Here is a 16,496-nt window from a genome sequence, read left to right on the forward strand (position 1 = left end):
CACCCTAAATCAGTGGAGGCCATCCTTGTCTCATGGGCTGCTGCTGGCCACCCGTTCCCACGACTCGCAGGTCCCTGGAGAACTTGGGCTGGGTCTCTGATGGACCGGCCGGCAAGGGCAGTGCTGATTGCCTCCGTTCCTTCCACCAGGATGGAGGAGCAGCGGAAAACGTTTCTGACCCAGTTCACTGTGCACCGGCGGGTCCGCCTGGACGCTTGGAAGCAGAAGGCGAGGGCTGTGGATCATCTGGAAGCCCAGCTCGAGGCCCAGCTGCAGGTGGGAGTTTCGGCAAAGTGCCTGCCCAATGTGGGTGGGGTGGGCCAGAGGCACGGAGCAGCAAACGCCACTCTCGTGACCACAGGGCAGCAAAGACGCCTCGGCCCCGGCTCAGTGAGGTTGTCCCTGGCCGTGGGCTTGACCGTGAGCCCTGGGGCCGGTAGGAGTCTTCCCCCACAGTGCGGCCATGGTGAGATGACAGTAAAGGTGGGAACGCTTACTAACTGAGGTTCTGTCACCGAACCGAGGGCCATACATGCGCCCTCTGATGTCACCCTCTGACAGCCAAGGATGGGCTCGCTGCTGTATTCCGGTTACAGATGGGGACACTGAGAGCTTGGTCACCATCTAGCATCCCACTGTTAATAAGTCACGGCAGCCATGCTCGTGTTAACCCACAGTCTTGGCAGCCAAGAACTCAGAACCCGGAGTTGGGCAGAAGCAAGTTAGATCTCAACTCTGCTGCTCCACCTCTGTAGCCCTCATGGAGCCCCCACCTCAGTGTTCTCATCTGTAGAATGGGATCCCCGGCTGGTGTGAGTGAGGATGGACAGTTCTCCAGCAGGAGCTAGAAAACGCTGGCTCCCTCCCTCCGCTAGGTCCGCTCCCCTCCAGGGTGCTGCTGGGGGTACCGTGTGCTCCCAGGGACACAGTCCCGTCAGCCTCACTGCAGTGGAGAGGCGGAGCCGGGCAGAGGGACCCCCAGCTGACCCTCCCTCGTTGCATTCAGGAAGCTGAGCAGAACTTCATCTCTGAGCTGGCGGCCTTGGCCCGGGTGCCCCTTCCCCAAAGCAGACTGTCGCCAAGTAAGCGTGGACTGTCAGGTAAGTCCTAGAAGGTGGTGCCCCGGGTGGGATCCTCTCGGGGCTGGGATGGGATTCCAGTCCTGTGTCCTCCACTAATACTCTGCGTGGCTTCTGTGCCCTTGTCTGTAAATGAGCAGGCTCAGGGAGGCACTGGGCCCCCTGGGAATAATTAGCACCCCAATAATTATCTGGTTGCCAGCAGCAGCTTTAGTGACCCCACAGGTGGTGTAGCCTGCCAGCGGGATAGGGACGGGGAGCTGTTGAAGGACACAGGGGTCTGGTGTACCTGTGCTGTGTTTTCGGGGTCTTACTGCTCTTGTGATAGAAACATGGGGAGCCTGACAGCCTTGGGTTTGAACGCCAGCTCTGCCACTGAATGGTTGTGTGGCCTTGAGAAAGCACCTCACTCCCTGGGCTTCAGTTTCCCTACAAGTTAAATGGGTGTAACAGTGGAAATCACAGAGTATATACTTGGCCTGAGTTGGAGTCCCATGCTGGGGTCACAGTGCCAAAGTCCGTGTTTCTGTGTCTTCTGCAGAGAAGCCTGTAAGGACGAGAAGGAAGAAGCCCCCACCCCGGGAGAAAGGGGACCCAGGGGGGCCCACTGACGATGACCCTGCCTCGGGGAGCCACCCCTCGGGATCGTTCAGGTATAGCGGGGACCCTGGCGTGCTGCCTGTGGATGCTTACTGACCACGCAAAGTCAGGGCAGAGAAATCGGCACCTTCTCAGAGGTGTTGGCCAGAGGCTCCCAGACATGACAGACAATGGTGGGAGGTGTTAATACCCTGTCACAGCGGCCATTCGTGTCCGATGTGGCTGGTTTGCCCATGACCTAGCTCCTTGTCCCGCCAGCATCCAGCCTAAATGACCGGGCAATTCCCCCCCAACACAACCCTCACCAGGCCCCCACTGTTACAGACGCCCTGGGATTTGCAGTCGGATAAATGTGTCCTGGGCACCTAGTCCTCTGAGCAGGGGGCTCCCTTTCCCTGTGGTCCTCAGATGACCCTCCATACACACATCAAAGAGAGGGAAACTGGGAGCTTTGTCTCCCAACAACCCCAGTCAAAGGAAAAGTGTTTTTAGATCGCCTGTCACTGCCTTTCCCTCTGATCGGATCGGAGCAGTTCTTGCCTCTAGACAGATCTGGAATCAGAGTTCTGACCCCTGCTTTGCGTCCATGTTTTCAGCAGCAAAAGGCTGAACCAGCAAGAAAATGAAGCTGGTGATGGCGAGAGCCCCAAGAGGTTGCTGAGGGAAAGAAGCAATTTGTAGTTGGCGGCGGTCAGGGCTGAAGCCGAGAAGCCAGCCTGGACACCACTGTCCACCCCAGCCGGGTGAGGCAGTGAGGGCCACCGGGGAAACGGGGTCCCCCTCTGCCTTCCAGGATCGCTGCGAGGGGGCTGGACAGAGACTGATGGACAGTGCCCGACAAGGCCTCCGTGACCAGGGCGGACCCTCCCGCCTGTGGAATTAGAAACCCATGTGGGACACCTGTCTGCCATTTTCTCTCTCTCTGGCTTCAAGATGTAGCTTCCTTCCTCAGGGACCTCTTCCTCCTTGGCTGTCTGAACCCCCCACCCCACAGTGTCCTGCTGTCCTCCGAGCCCACCCACCCAGTGTGAGGCGGCCTCACTCCAGCCCCAGGGCCCCCCTGCTCCCCAGGCGCTCCCAGGTGTCCTGCTGGGTGTGCAGGGGTCTCTGGGAGGGCTGGGATCGTCTGGCCAGAAGCCTTTTCTCCACCATTCCTGTCACCTCGTTCTGTCTGTTCCATGAGATGTGTCCTGTGCGCCATGTCCCACACACCTGGCTACAGTGTTCTCATCTGGACCCGTTCCCGGGTTTGGCTCACTAGCAGCTAACGCCTGGTCACTTTGGGGGTAAGTCTCAGGGCCCCAGGACCCTGACACAGACTGTAGAATCCCTGGCCTGTGGGCCTACGTCACCGGCCCTGGGGACCCGAGGCCCCACAGATACATCCTGACGCCTGCTGCAGGTCTTCTGGGGGCAGCCCCGCTCAGCCCTCGGACATCCCTGGGGAGGAAGGAGACCCATTTCCAAGGGGGGGGGGGTGGTCTCTGCTGCTCCCAGAGCTTCCAGACCAGCCCTATTGAAACCACTGCCAGGAGAGGCCTTTCCTACCCGGAAAAAAAATCACTCTTTTCATTGAAATCAGGGATTCTCAACCTTGGCACTCTGGACATTTTGGGTGAGAAATTCTTTATTTGGGGGTAAGGGCTGTTCTGTGCATAGTGGGATAATTTGCGGCATCCCTGGCCCCCCAGATTCCAGCACTGCCCAGTTGTGGGGTCCAAACATGTCTCCAGAGACACGGCCAGATGTCCCCTGGCAGGCATCACCGCTGACCTGAGTCAAAGTGTGCCACCACCCTGCAAATCCAGACAGAGTGGGCCCCGGGAGTCCCTGTCCCAGTGATCTCCTGGACCATTTGTGGCCTGACTTTTTATTTCTTAAAATCTCAGTTAGACTCTCTCAGTCAGGAAAGAGTGGCTCTGGGACGGAAGCCACCCGCGGTGCTTACCTGGCTTGTTAAGGATGGTTCCCATCAGAGCATCAGGTCCCAACGGGTCCACCCACAGGCTCCCTCTTGTGGCTGAATAAAGCATTTCATTATTCTGCTGAGTCTGCCAACAAGCTGTGGTTCCCTTTTGCAGTATTTAGGGAAAGTGGTGGACCTAGAAACCACTTTTGTCACATGGGTCCTCCGCACAGAGGCATTCTGGAGTTGGGGGTGTGTTATCTGGTGACTTGAATTTGGTAAATGCAGACCGCCCGCAGCCCCGTCATCTTGGAAAGATCAAAGGCAGCTCAGCTTCTGTAGATCTTGCGTGAAAATTGTTTTGTCTCTTGTGTGTAGCGTCCTCAGCCCGAGCGATGGTGTCGCACGCCGGTGCTGCTGGGCCCTTCTTCAGGCCTGCTGCATAGCTGTTGTGCTTGGCACAGCTCCGAGCACAGGACTCGGTGGACACTGGACTGTTCTGTTCTTATCACAGTAGAGATGGAGCCTTCCAGCTCCCAGCAGGGGCACAGAGGTGCCTCCCATACTGCACCTGCTGCCCACATCAGAATAAAACGTGGACACCAGAAGCCATGGGACTGGCTGGCGCAGGCTCTGGGATGCCTGGGGCAGGGTTCACAAACACAGCACACGCAGTGCAGGGGAGACCGAGGACATATTGCCACTGACCTCCTCCAACCCTTCCTATCCCAGTGAGTATTATGGGTGACAGGTTGTTGGGGAGGTGGACAGAGGCGACCTGGAAGGGGATGGTGAGTAAGTTAGTGAATTCCTTCTTCCACACACACCACCCATCTGGTCTGAGCTCAGCAAGGAGGAAGGCTGGGGCTCTTCGGGGACCTCTCTGGCCAGCCTGGTGTCTGTCCTGCCCCTTCCTCTAGTGCTGATCTAGACAGGACAACAGGAGACTCCTAACTGCTCCAGCCCTTGCCTCCTGCTCTGCCCTGCCTCCTCTGACTGGCCCACATGTCCCAAGACACAAAGCTGACTGGTGCACTCTTCAGCAGCATTCTTTGCTCAAAGGAGATAAAGCAAAATCTTTAACAAAGACTGCGAGGCCTGGTGAGGTCTGGTCTGAGCCACAGTCCCGCTGATGCCCCCACCCTCACCCAGCCTGTCTCTTCTCGTGGCCTCACACCTGCCCTCCCACATGTGCCACTGGGCCTTTGCACAGGATGTTCATGCTGCTGGCCTGGAGCAGCCCTACACCCTGCCCCTTGTCTCTGCCGTACAAGCCTGTAAACATCATTCACATTTCACATCTTAATGGCAGGACTCATGCCAAGAACCTTCCCTACAGCCCCAGACAAGATCAGGCCCTCCCCTTGGGCTCTTAGCCTAAGAGAGGAAAAATAAACATGGCTTTATTTCCCGTCCACATTTGGAACCGGCTGAGACATAGAGCAGGTGGGGAGATCTGTACATGGGCTTTGTAGCTGATGGAGCAACGTTGGAGGGCTGCAACTGGTCCTGTGGCTGCTCCTCCGTTCTTACCTAGCCACACACATGACCCCAGACACAAGCCTCCCCCATCGGGACAACCAGAAACACCACAAGAACAGAGGAGCAGGGAGACCAGATGTGGGGCGGTAGTGCTGGAATGTGTACATTTTGGGAAGAAGAGCTTAATAAAAAACTAATGAAACTACAAAGGGATAAGAGCGAACCAATATTCAGAATGAGAGAGGAGATGAGAACAAGGCATTTATTTTTTAAAAGCCTACAGAATTCCACAAAAAAATCACAAATCCAAAACTAAAATAATTTTTTAAAATCAGTGGATTGCCTCATCCACCTCTGTAATACCTCATTCTAGTATTTCTCTGCTCGAAATTTGACACATCTGGCAGCCAGGAGATATTCTGTGGACCAGCCTCTGGCTCTGTGCTCCCCTGTCCCTCCCCCTTGGGCCACACGCTTCTGGTGCCGGGTGCCACGGGACTCGCATGCTCTGCGTCCTGATACAGGAGAGGTAGCACGGGGCTGGCTGTTTGTGCTGGGCTGGCCAGCACAGAGAAACATCTCACTGAACCCAAGTCCACCTCCCCTGACCCGACCCTGGAAATGCCCATGGCTTCCCCAGTGACACCTGATACTCGAGGACATAGGAGGGGAAGAAAATCATGTCTTAACCGGTTGCAGTTCAAACCTCTGGCTGCTGAAAGTGTACAGGAACTAGGGCTCTGTGGACATGCACTAAGCCCACCCCAAGGCCTGGGTAGGGGTCTGTGCAGACATCATTGACTTCATGGTAAACCACGTCCAAGGTCAGTCACCTCCTTGGAGAGAGGAAAGGACACCCCCTTGGCACACTCAGTTCCCTCTTCTCAGACTGAGCAAGCAGGTGCGGTTCCCTCTCTGGGGAAGAAGGAATGAGAAAGACCAGGAGAGGCCCGCACCTCTCCCCGAGCGCGGACTCCGTGGTGAGGTGCAAACACCAGGAGCAGGAGATAAGCATCTGCTTCTCTTCCTGGCAGCGGACGGTGGGTGCAGTTAGATGTTTGGGGTAATAATTTCATACCTGACCTTCCCCCAGAAAGTATTTCCCTTGCATTCCCCTGAGGAGCACAATGTCTGGTCTAAAACAGCCTTCCACGGTCACTTGGTGGGAGGAAGAAGGAAGAGAGTGGATGGGGAAGGAACCTTCAGTGTGGCAAAAGTCCTTTTGGCTCAAAAAATACTCTTCTTGGGGTGCCTGGGTGGCTCAGTGGGTTAGGCCTCTGCCTTCGGCTCAGGTCATGATCTCAGGGTCCTGGGATCAAGCCCTGCATCGGGCTCTCTGCTGGGTGGGGACCCTGCTTCCCTCTCTCTCTGCCTGCCTCTCTGCCTACTTGTGATCTCTCTGTCAAATAAATAAATAAAATCTTTAGAAAAAAACAAAAGCAAAAACACTCTTCTTGCTCCTCTGCTCCAGAAATTGATGTCGCTGGAGAAAAACTAAGGGCCAATGACACTGCAAATGTGCATCACCAGGGCCCATGCCACGGAGAGTCGTGACCACATGCACTTTGGTGCAAAGAACAGCTCCCAAGCGTGTGCAGATCTGACACTCGGGCCTTGGGAGCTGCCTTCTCTGGTCCACTCACCAAAACCAAGTGGCCGCACTGACTCTGGGGCCAGAGTACGTTAGGCAGTGTAGAGAATAGTGGAAAATGGATGGGGGGACCTTAGCTGTTCCGTCTCACCTTTTAGAGTCAATATGCAATACAAGTGCAAAAACAGACCAGCCAATGCAGAGGGGTCGGACCAGCCCTCACTGGGACACCAGAGCCCACTTAAACTTAATCAGCTACAAGCTCGCTAGCTTCGCGGTGGTAGTTCGAAGCTGGCTACAGGGGAAATCAGCAAACTGCAAACTGGGGCTCCCAGCCCAGCCCAGCCCAGCCCTGCCCCGTGTTTAGTATTTGTTTTGTAGGGTACCTTGGGACCCCTGGATCAGAAGACCCCCACGCTATGGTCACCTGATTTATAATAAAGCCACCACTGCAGCCTAATGGGGGGGGGAGAGTGGTCTTTCAGTAAATTGTGTGGGGCCATTTAGATATTATATGGGAAAAAGTAAGTCTTGAGGCTTCCCTTTCCTTATACACGAAGATTAGTGAAAGATGAATCATATACCCAAACGTGGCAAGATACAGAACGTTTTTGAGGAGGAGACTTAGGAGACTTGTGGATAGCAGAATAATTCCCTTCCAGCCAAGATGTCCACGTCTTAATTCCTGGAACTTGGGACTAGGTTAGGCCTGTGACATGGTAAAGGAGAATCACAGGTGTGGAGAGATGGATGAGAAACTGGATAAGTTTCCCCTAAAGCTTTCTGAGAAACATCCCCTACCTCTTCCTACCATTTCAGGACCCCCCCCCAAAAAGCATGTGCCTTATAAGGAATGTGGTAGCACAGCCTCCAAAATTTAAGGCTTGTCTTGCACCGCCAGGACCTGGGACTGTGACTCTTCGGGGTGCTGGGGAACCTCACGTGGAACAGTGGTTACTGGTGACTTCTGTCAGTTATGCAGCGGGGCAGTACCCCCACCAGGATGTGGAGCTTAGAGAATGTTAGGGCTGCTTCTGCTTGTACCCCCGGATGATGTAGCGGGTGATGTAGGAGAGGAAATGCTTTCCAGAGAGTGGGGTAATTCACCACTGCCAACGTTACTCTTCTGGAAGTTTCTGTGTTGCCTTTAATAGTCTGAATGGGCCACAGCCAAACATCAAAAGGCCTTATTCTTTATTCTTTCCTTGTATTTAGCCTTGTTTCAGTAAAGTCTATGACAGACCATGAGCCAACACCATGTTGGACCTTAACTCAGGTGTCTTAACCCAGCCAGGCAGGGGGAGAACACACTAAAACCATTAAGTAGATGTACTTAGCTGTCCTGCCTTGGATGATTGTAAAACTTAGCAGTGAGGGGCACCTGGGTAGCTCAGTGGGTTAAAGCCTCTGCTTTCAGCTCAGGTCATGATCCGAGGGTCCTGGGATCGAGCCCCACATTGGGCTCTCTGCTCAGCGGGGAGCCTGCTTCCACCTCTCTCTCTATCTGCCTGCCTCTCTGCCTACTTCTGATCTCTGTCTGTTGGATAAATAAATAAAATCTAAAAAAAAAAAACTTACAGTGAGGAGAAAGGAGCCTTGGACTTTGGGCCAAACTTCATGGGTCCTGGATTCAAATCCTGCATCAGCCTCTTCCTCACTGTGTGATCTTGGACAAGTCACTAAAGTCTGTAGGACTCGTCTGTAAAAGGGGCATAGTAGTAGAGCCCACCTCACAGAGCACCTGACATGTAGCCAGTGCCACACAGGTGCTGCCAGCATGATCGCCATCACCATCATTGTCATCACCACTACCGTCACCACCACCATCATCAGCTACCATCACCGTCCCGTCACCATCATTGTCATCAGCACCACCATCACCGTCACCATCATCATCAGCAGCACCATCATCACCATCACCACCATCACCACCACCACAACCATCACCATCATCATCACTATCACCATCATCACCACCACCATCATCACCGTCACCATCACCACCATCATCACCATCATCACCACCATCACCATCATCACCATCACCATCATCATCATCATCACCACCACCATCACCATCATCATCACCATCACCATCACCACCACCACCATCATCACCGTCACCATCACCATCATCGCCATCACCACCACCATCATCACCGTCACCATCACCATCACCATCACCACCATCATCGCCATCACGACCACCATCATTCACCATCATCACCATCACCACCAAGATCATCATCACCACTGCCATCATCATCCATCATCACCATCACTATCGTCGTCATCATAATTCTCACCATCATCACCACCATCATCACCAGCTCCACCACCATCGTCAAGATCATCATCATCACCATTGCCACCATCACCATCATCAGCACCATCATTACCACCATCACCACTATCACTACTACTAGTGACAAAATGAGATAAGCAACTTCGCCTGAGTTTTTACTCCTCAGAATGTGTATCTGCTCATGGAACCAAAGGGAAGAAATGTGTTGCTTAGAAGGTTGGAGCTCCCAGTCGGAGGCTGAGTGTAAGCTACAAGAGGAGCACACCCCAAGGATGGGCCAGGCAGGAGGGAATAGACATGGGCTTTCAAACCACGTTGCAGAAGCCACCTGCCTCCTGCTTCTCCCACCATGATCTCAGGGTCTGAGGTCAACACTCCACACCTCGTGACTGGCTCCCTCCCCTTCCTCCTCTGCTTCCCCCAGCGTCCACCAAGAGTGAGTCATGGGAAGCAACCACCATGCACCAGTCATCACAAGGAGGAGTGCTGGGCATTTGCACCTAACCGAGCAGCCACCCTTCAATGAAAACACTCTAGTCGGGCCAGCAGGCTGTTTATTGTCTTTATTTTTTCACAAGCTTTGAATTCAGAAATAAGAGCCACAATAAGTCAGTTGTTAAGTAAAAATGGGGGTGATTACAAAGGAAAACTTTGTACAAAACTTTAAAAATCTGACTGCCCCGTCAACCACCTCGAAGGGACCAGGAGCAGGGCCACAGGGAGCAGCCCTCACCCCATCGTTGTCAGCCCTGATGGGGGCGGGGAGACCCCTTTCTGAGTGTGAACCTGGCTAGGCCTGAAGTCGGAGCTGGCTGGAAGGACACACATAGACCAGAAGACGGCATGGCGAGTCACAAGTGCCACGGAGACCAGGGTTTCTGACACAGGACGTGGATGGTGTTTCTCTGCACACACTGGAAGGCTCCCCTGCCTCTCTGAGAATTCACAGAAGGTTCTCAAGGCGGGTGGGGGTGGGGAGGAGCGGGGCAGGCGGACTTGGGGTGGGGACAATGAGTAAACATCTTCACGTGGAGAGTTCTGGAATCGCCCCTGAGGGCTCGAGGTCTCGGCATTGGGTCTACGTGGGTCCTCGGCGATGTCCCGTCAGACGCGCTCACAGACTGCACACATAATTTAGTAACATGCATCAACTATCCTAGAACAGCTACAAGGGGGCAAAAGGAACCACCCAGAGATTCATGGAGCCTGTGGAGTCAGAAGTGGGAGGGACAGTACAAGACGCTGCTAGAACCTGTGTTCACTAAGGGGGGAAATGGAGACCCATGCTCTGAAGTGGAATCAGCATGAACACACGACCGTGGGGCAAGGAGTTTCCAAGCAAACACACCACACTAGTACCACTTCTTCCTAAACAAGAGAGGAAAGAACATCATTCAATTTTCCCCCCATCAGTACCAAATAAAACTGCAGTTTCCCAAACCCTGACAGGGAAAGGAATGGACATTATTCCTAGAACGCTTCACGCTGGAGCTCAGCCATCTGCCCGTCCACCTTCAGCCAAGACTGGTGATGTTGGAGCGGCCACCAGGGGGCGCGACGATGCGGTGGCCGGTGCGCCGGGGGTTGTTGTCATCAATCTGGGCACCTGAAAGAGACGGATATAAAAATAGAGCTTCCCTATGACCCTGCAATTGCACTACTGGGCATTTACCCCAAAGACACAGACATAGTGAGCAGAACAGCCATCTGTACCGCAGTGTTCATAGCAGCAACGGCCACAGTCGCCAAACTCTGGGAAGAGCCAAGATGCCCTTCAAGGGACGAATGGATAAGGAAGATATGGTCCATATACACTATGGAGTATTATGCCTCCATCAGAAAGGATGAATACCCAACTTTTGTATCAACATGGACGGGACTGGAGGAGATTACGCTGAGTGAAATAAGTCAAGCAGAGAGACTCAATTATCATATATTTTCACCTACTTGTGGAGCATAAGAAGTAACATGGGGGACATTGGGAAAAGGAAAGGAAAAGTGAATTGGAGGAAATTGAAGGGGAAGATGAACCATGAGAGACTGTGGACTCTGAGAAACAAACTGAGGGTTTTAGAGGGGAGGGGGGGTGCAGGGATGGGTGAGCCTGGTGGTTGGTGGGTATTAAGGAGGGCACAGATTGCAGGGTGTGGTGCATGAACAATGAATCTTGGAACACTGAAAAAAAAATAAACTTAAAAAAAAAAAAAGAGGAAAGAAAAAAAGAAAGAGACAGAGCCAGTCACCACTGACAGGTTCCACAGGTTGCTCCTGAGGGTCGGGAAGCTGAGCCCTCGTCCTGAGACGTCCTCCAAGCCTCTCCACCCTGTGAGGCTCAGTCCAGACTCACCTCTGCAAAGGCTCCCCAATATCCATGGGGTTCACTGCTGTCTTCTCTGTGTGCCCCCCTCAGGCCCTAGAGTGACCCCCTTGTAGCCCTCAGCACCCTGCACTATTTCTCGCCTGGCATCATGTTCTTGAACCACGTGGGCAAGCACTTATTGAGTGCCTACTGTGTGCAGGCACAAGCCTGGTGCTTTAATATGTGTGTTTGAGTTTAGGGTAGACAGCAATCCTATGAAGGAGGAGGTGTTTACCCCAAATGTATGGATAAAGAATTGGAAGCTCAGGTCATGCACTTGGTGGGGCAAAGCTGGAGGGCAGGCCAGCCAGAATTCCAGCCCCAACTGGTTTGTCTCCACAGCTCGGGCTCCTACAGGAGTTAGAACAACACACAGCAGTGTCCGATGCTCCAAAGGTGTTTTTTGCACAGTATGCATAGGTGTGCACGTGTGGGTGTGCATGTATGAGTGCATGCGTGCGTGTGTGAGAACTACTGGAACCTGGATTTACCTACCTTGTTTGCAACGGCCACATCTGCATGGGGGAGGGGCATCATTTTTTTTGTTTTCAATTTGCAAAAACAATATTTGTTTCAACCTTATACATTCTCTGGTTGTTAAAGATGTAAAGTTCCAGCATCAAGCGCAGTGCCTGTGCTCAGCAGGTGTGGATTCAGTGCGTAAGCAGTTACTGATGGACAAAGCCAGAAGGAGGGATGGCATGAGAGGGACCTGGAGTCCAGCCCGGAGACAAGTTCCAGGACAGATCGTGTCGGAATCTGGGGGATTTGGAATCAGACCCACCTTCCCTTGGACTTCACTTCCTTTTCTGTAAAGTGAGAGGAGCAGAGACGAAGTGCCCTCCATCTCCGCCATGTCTGATCTCTGAAAGTCACTATGGGTATAGCGTAGCAAGCTCCCTTGGTAGACACTGTGTCTTCCTGGTAAGCCAGGAACTTCCTCAAGTTCCAGAACCAGAGATCAGGCTTAGTCCTCAATCCCCGTTTCCCTCATAATCCCCTCCACCTTGCTGGTTACCTGTCCACTACTCTGACAGCACCTGTCAGGCACAAGGACCCTAGGGCGCTCAATCAGCTGCATCTCTAGAAAGTAACATTAAGCAGGTATTGAAAAGGCACCTGTGAAGTCATTCCTGATGTCAGAAAGCGCCTATGGTGCTGGTAGCAAATGAAGTCACCTGCTAACCTACTGGGAGGCGGGCTGGGGCGGGGCAGTGGGTCTGGAGCCAGTGAGCGCCGACCTGGGGCGTGGGCTGGTGGGGGAGCCCTTCCCGCAGACTGTTCATTTCATTGTTTCTCCAGTTCTAAAAGGGCAGGGTCCCCCCCATCCCATACTTAATAACGATCGCGAGTTGTGACTGGAGGAGAGGGTCAGTCTGCAAACTCCATGTCTCTTCACCCTCGTGGCTTGTCCTGACTCTGTGTCTAATCCCCGTGGTGCTGACTGAGCATCCCACGAAATACGCGAGTGGTGTTTCAGGTCCATTGGTGGAAAACATACTAGTTCTTTTTAAAGACTTGAATCACACTCAGCATGTGAGAAGCTCTTGCACGAAGGCTCGTAGGAAGTAAGGTGAGCAGAACTGGGGACCCCACCACCACCATGTATATCCCCCACTGCCTAATCTCTGAGACAGACACTCCCCGGATGGAGGGCAAGTTGTCACCCCACAATTTACATGCCTATTCATTTCTCTTTCTGCTTCCCCATTCTCATTTGCCAAACACATCAGCTTCTCTGTTTAAATGGCTTTCGCTCCTGTTAGATCTGAGTCTGCAAATGAGGGACCACTGACAAAGCTTGGCCACTATCTGTTTTTGTACAGTCCATGGGCTAAGAATAGTTTTTTACATTTTTTTTTTACACTTTTCAATGGTTGCCTTTGAAATGGCTACTTAATATAATACTCTAAATTTTATGTCTTGGCTCACTAAACCTAGACCATTTACACACCAGTCCTTTGAGACAACATTGGCTGACCCGCCGGAGCAGACTGGGGGCTGCCCAGCTGTGTCTTATCCATCACCGTATTCCTAGCACATAGCCCAGCGTAGAAACACGCTAACGCCTCAAATACTCCCGAGGACAAAATTTCCTGGGGACAAAATTCCCATTGAATTGCAGAGTGTGCATGTCTGCCCTCATGTGGCGAGCTGTTGAAACTGCAGCATCCTAGAGTCCGAGGGACCAGGTTCAGCTTGGGGGGGGGGGGCGGGGGGAGGGGAGGCATGCTTAAGGATGAACTCAAGGCCAATTTTTGAGCAGATTTCATCACCAGGGTTAGGTGTCTCTGTGTAGTCCCTGTGGAGCCCCTCTGCTTTCTGACTCCCCCCCACCCGTTTGGCCCACTCCCAGGAGGGGAGGAGATGGGGCTTCCCACCTGTTCCTTACTTTTTCCCTGGAGCCCAAGGGGGCTTCTTGGAAGTGCTGTGGGCATGGGGAGCCTCTTACCTGATAAACTGAAGTTGGACTGGTGGAGGTTTCTGATGGGTGGAGGCTGGTGTTTGGAAGGCGAGGACTTGGCAGAAGGAGCGGGAGTCGCATATTTGGGTGTGGCTGGGACCTCGTACACAGGACCATCGTACATGCCCCTGGGAACACCTTGCAACCCTGAAACCTGAGCAGAGAAAGGGGAGGGGGACAGACGGGCAAGATGCACCTGAGCCTTCCCATTCAGGCGGGCCAGAGCCTCGCGGCCGGACAGTGACCAGAGGGCACCTCGGGGACATGCACACATGTGTGGGTACACATGTGCACATACCCCCATATGCATGCACCCCCATATAACCCAACACACAAAGAGCACACACACACACAGAGCTCCATACAGAAGGACCCCAAACCCATTTTCAAGAGGAAAACACTTTCCCTGCATGCCCCATCTCCCTCAAGGACCACTGAATCATCTGTGGTCTTGCAGAGAGTGAGCCCAAGACAAGGATTTGGGAGCTAGTTTATTTGGGAGGTGATTCCAGAAAGGAGGAGAGGGAGAGGAAAGGAGAAAATCTAGCACATGGTGGGGTGATGGGACCACCTCTGAGGGCAGCCGGCTCAGGGAAACCACGAAGTAAACATCTGCTCAGACCGTCTGGTAGGTGAGGCATGGACCACAGTCTCCATCCCCACGAGTCGAGCATTGCCCTGGTGGAGCCCTACATCCTTGACTACAGGTCTGGCCACCTTTCTGTTCTCCTCTTCACAATACCTGCTACCTGCCACAAGTCTCCTTATCTCTAGCATCCTGCTCTGGTCCCTTGGCCATCCCAGCTCTTCATGGCCATTTCTCAGATCGAACTTTCTTATTCTCCATGTCCATCCTTTCCCTATCTGACACACAATGTCCGTGTGATTTGGAATCTTTGACCTGGGGTGCTATACTCTACAGGACATGGAAAGAACCGAGCATGGTAATGTGGGCCTCGGAGTCTGGGGTATCATGTTTCCAGGCTTTTCCATCAAAATCAATGGTGGGGGGGGCATTTATGAAGCACAAGAAAAGCGGGACCACACACAGGAGGGCACACACACGTGTGCACACATATATCCATGCACACACACACATCCATGTGCATACTTGCACACCCACATCCACGCACACACACCTGTCCAAATGCACGCACACCCACGCACACACACTGCACACACCCACATATCCGTGCACACACATGTACCTGTATGCACATACATCTGTGCACACATACACACATGTAGGTATATACACCCCAACACAGAAGCACGCACACACATGTATAGATACATCTATGCACACACACACACAAGCTGGCCTTTCCAGCAAACATCAGCCATTTAGTGTGGGAAGCAGGTGGCCAGAGTGACAGGAGGGACCCAATTAAGGAAGATGATGGGGCCACCAGGGGGAGTTTGCATGGACTGAGAGCAAGCTCCCTGAGCCACGCTGGAGAATGGATGGAGCCTATGAAACGCCCTTCAATGGGGCAACACGTGTCCCTGCCGATACTCTTCCAGGAAGGCAGGAAAGAGAGATGCAGAATGGAAGGGCAGGGAAGGCAAGAAGAGAGGGCAGGTCCGAAAGGCGTGAGAGGCTGTTCTGCCATCCCTTGAGGAGCCTGGTGGTGATTTTTCCCAGAAGGGCAAAGCCTAGAGGTTCCAGCGTTCCTGCTGTGTGATGCTGGCCAGCCCACTGCTTCGAGCACCAGAGTCTGACCCACAGGAGGGTCCTGATGCTCAAGGAGGGGTTGCCGAGGACGCCGAGATGATGCGGGACACGTACCCCAAAACAGCTCCATTCAGTGTTACTCCTGCTGCCCCTCCCATCCTACATGGGCACACCCCTTTACAGTCTACAAAATCCTGGGACCTCGACCGTGCCCCAAGATGCCGGCAGGGCAGGGTGATGGCTCCCGTGGCCATGACTTGTTCATGCTGCACGCCCCGGACCCACTCACCTTGTTCCTGATCCTGACACGCTGGTAGAGGTACTCGGGGAAAGGCTTCCGTGGGATGAAGCGGCCCACGCCCTTGTTGACGTTAATGTTGCCATCCTCGAAGACGATCTTGCCCTGACTGATGACCACCAGCGGGGAGCCGTGGCACTCCATGCCCTCGAAGATGTTGTACTCCACAGCCTGCACGGCCAGAAGCACAGCGGAGCCCTTACCACCTGCCGCGGGGTAGAACCCTCCGGATGTCCTCCCACGGGCACTTCCTGCGCTTGCCCTCGGGAAACCTCTTCTCTGGAACTCTATCTTCTTCCCTTCTCTGTGCTTTCCTCAGCAGAATCAGCCCTCGCTCACCCTTGGGCATTTAGGCTGAAGGTGGTTTTTTCTCGGGCACCATGAACGTGAACGCATCCTCTCTCTCCCCGTTGTCCGGCAATGTGGCTGCTCTGACCACAATGGGCATTTTTCTGTCTTTTTAAAAAATATCTTCTTTAAGGTAGTTTCTATAATTAAGTTACTGCGTCAAGAGATAATGAGCTTTTGTAGGGTACATGTTGCCTACTGCCCAGTTATTTTCCAAATGCATCAGACCAACCAATAACCGCGACGGCAGCGGGGGAGAGAGACACTTCCTTGATTTTATGTCCGTAAACTCCCCTCCAGCACAGAGTAAGGTCATTTTTATGTTTTTTTCTTTCTTTCTTTCTTTTGTTTTGCTAATTTGAAAGACAAAATATGTTCTTAGAAATACA

The 16,496-nt window shown here is 53.2% G+C and overlaps 2 protein-coding genes across 5 annotated transcripts in view; one reads left to right on the forward strand and one right to left on the reverse strand.

The window, feature by feature from the left end:
* EVC (EvC ciliary complex subunit 1) overlaps positions 1–3,728 on the forward strand; it is a 62,080-nt gene extending 58,352 nt beyond the window's left edge. For all 3 annotated transcript variants that reach the window (XM_045997269.1, XM_045997270.1, XM_045997271.1), the window contains 4 exons: positions 150–276; positions 1,007–1,100; positions 1,621–1,732; positions 2,276–3,728. In XM_045997269.1, the coding sequence (XP_045853225.1) occupies positions 150–276; positions 1,007–1,100; positions 1,621–1,732; positions 2,276–2,360 (418 nt within the window). In that variant the 3' untranslated portion in view covers positions 2,361–3,728. The remainder of the gene's footprint in view (positions 1–149; positions 277–1,006; positions 1,101–1,620; positions 1,733–2,275) is intronic.
* Positions 3,729–9,500: 5,772 nt separating this feature from the next.
* The window catches only part of CRMP1 (collapsin response mediator protein 1), a 71,120-nt gene continuing 64,124 nt past the window's right edge, over positions 9,501–16,496 (reverse strand). For both annotated transcript variants that reach the window (XM_045998427.1, XM_045998428.1), the window contains exons 12-14: positions 15,751–15,930; positions 13,775–13,940; positions 9,501–10,569 (exon numbers count right to left, since the gene is read on the reverse strand). In XM_045998427.1, the coding sequence (XP_045854383.1) occupies positions 10,478–10,569; positions 13,775–13,940; positions 15,751–15,930 (438 nt within the window). In that variant the 3' untranslated portion in view covers positions 9,501–10,477. The remainder of the gene's footprint in view (positions 10,570–13,774; positions 13,941–15,750; positions 15,931–16,496) is intronic.

This window comes from Meles meles, chromosome 2 (genome assembly GCF_922984935.1).
Source record: "Meles meles chromosome 2, mMelMel3.1 paternal haplotype, whole genome shotgun sequence".
Lineage (NCBI taxonomy): Eukaryota > Metazoa > Chordata > Mammalia > Carnivora > Mustelidae > Meles > Meles meles.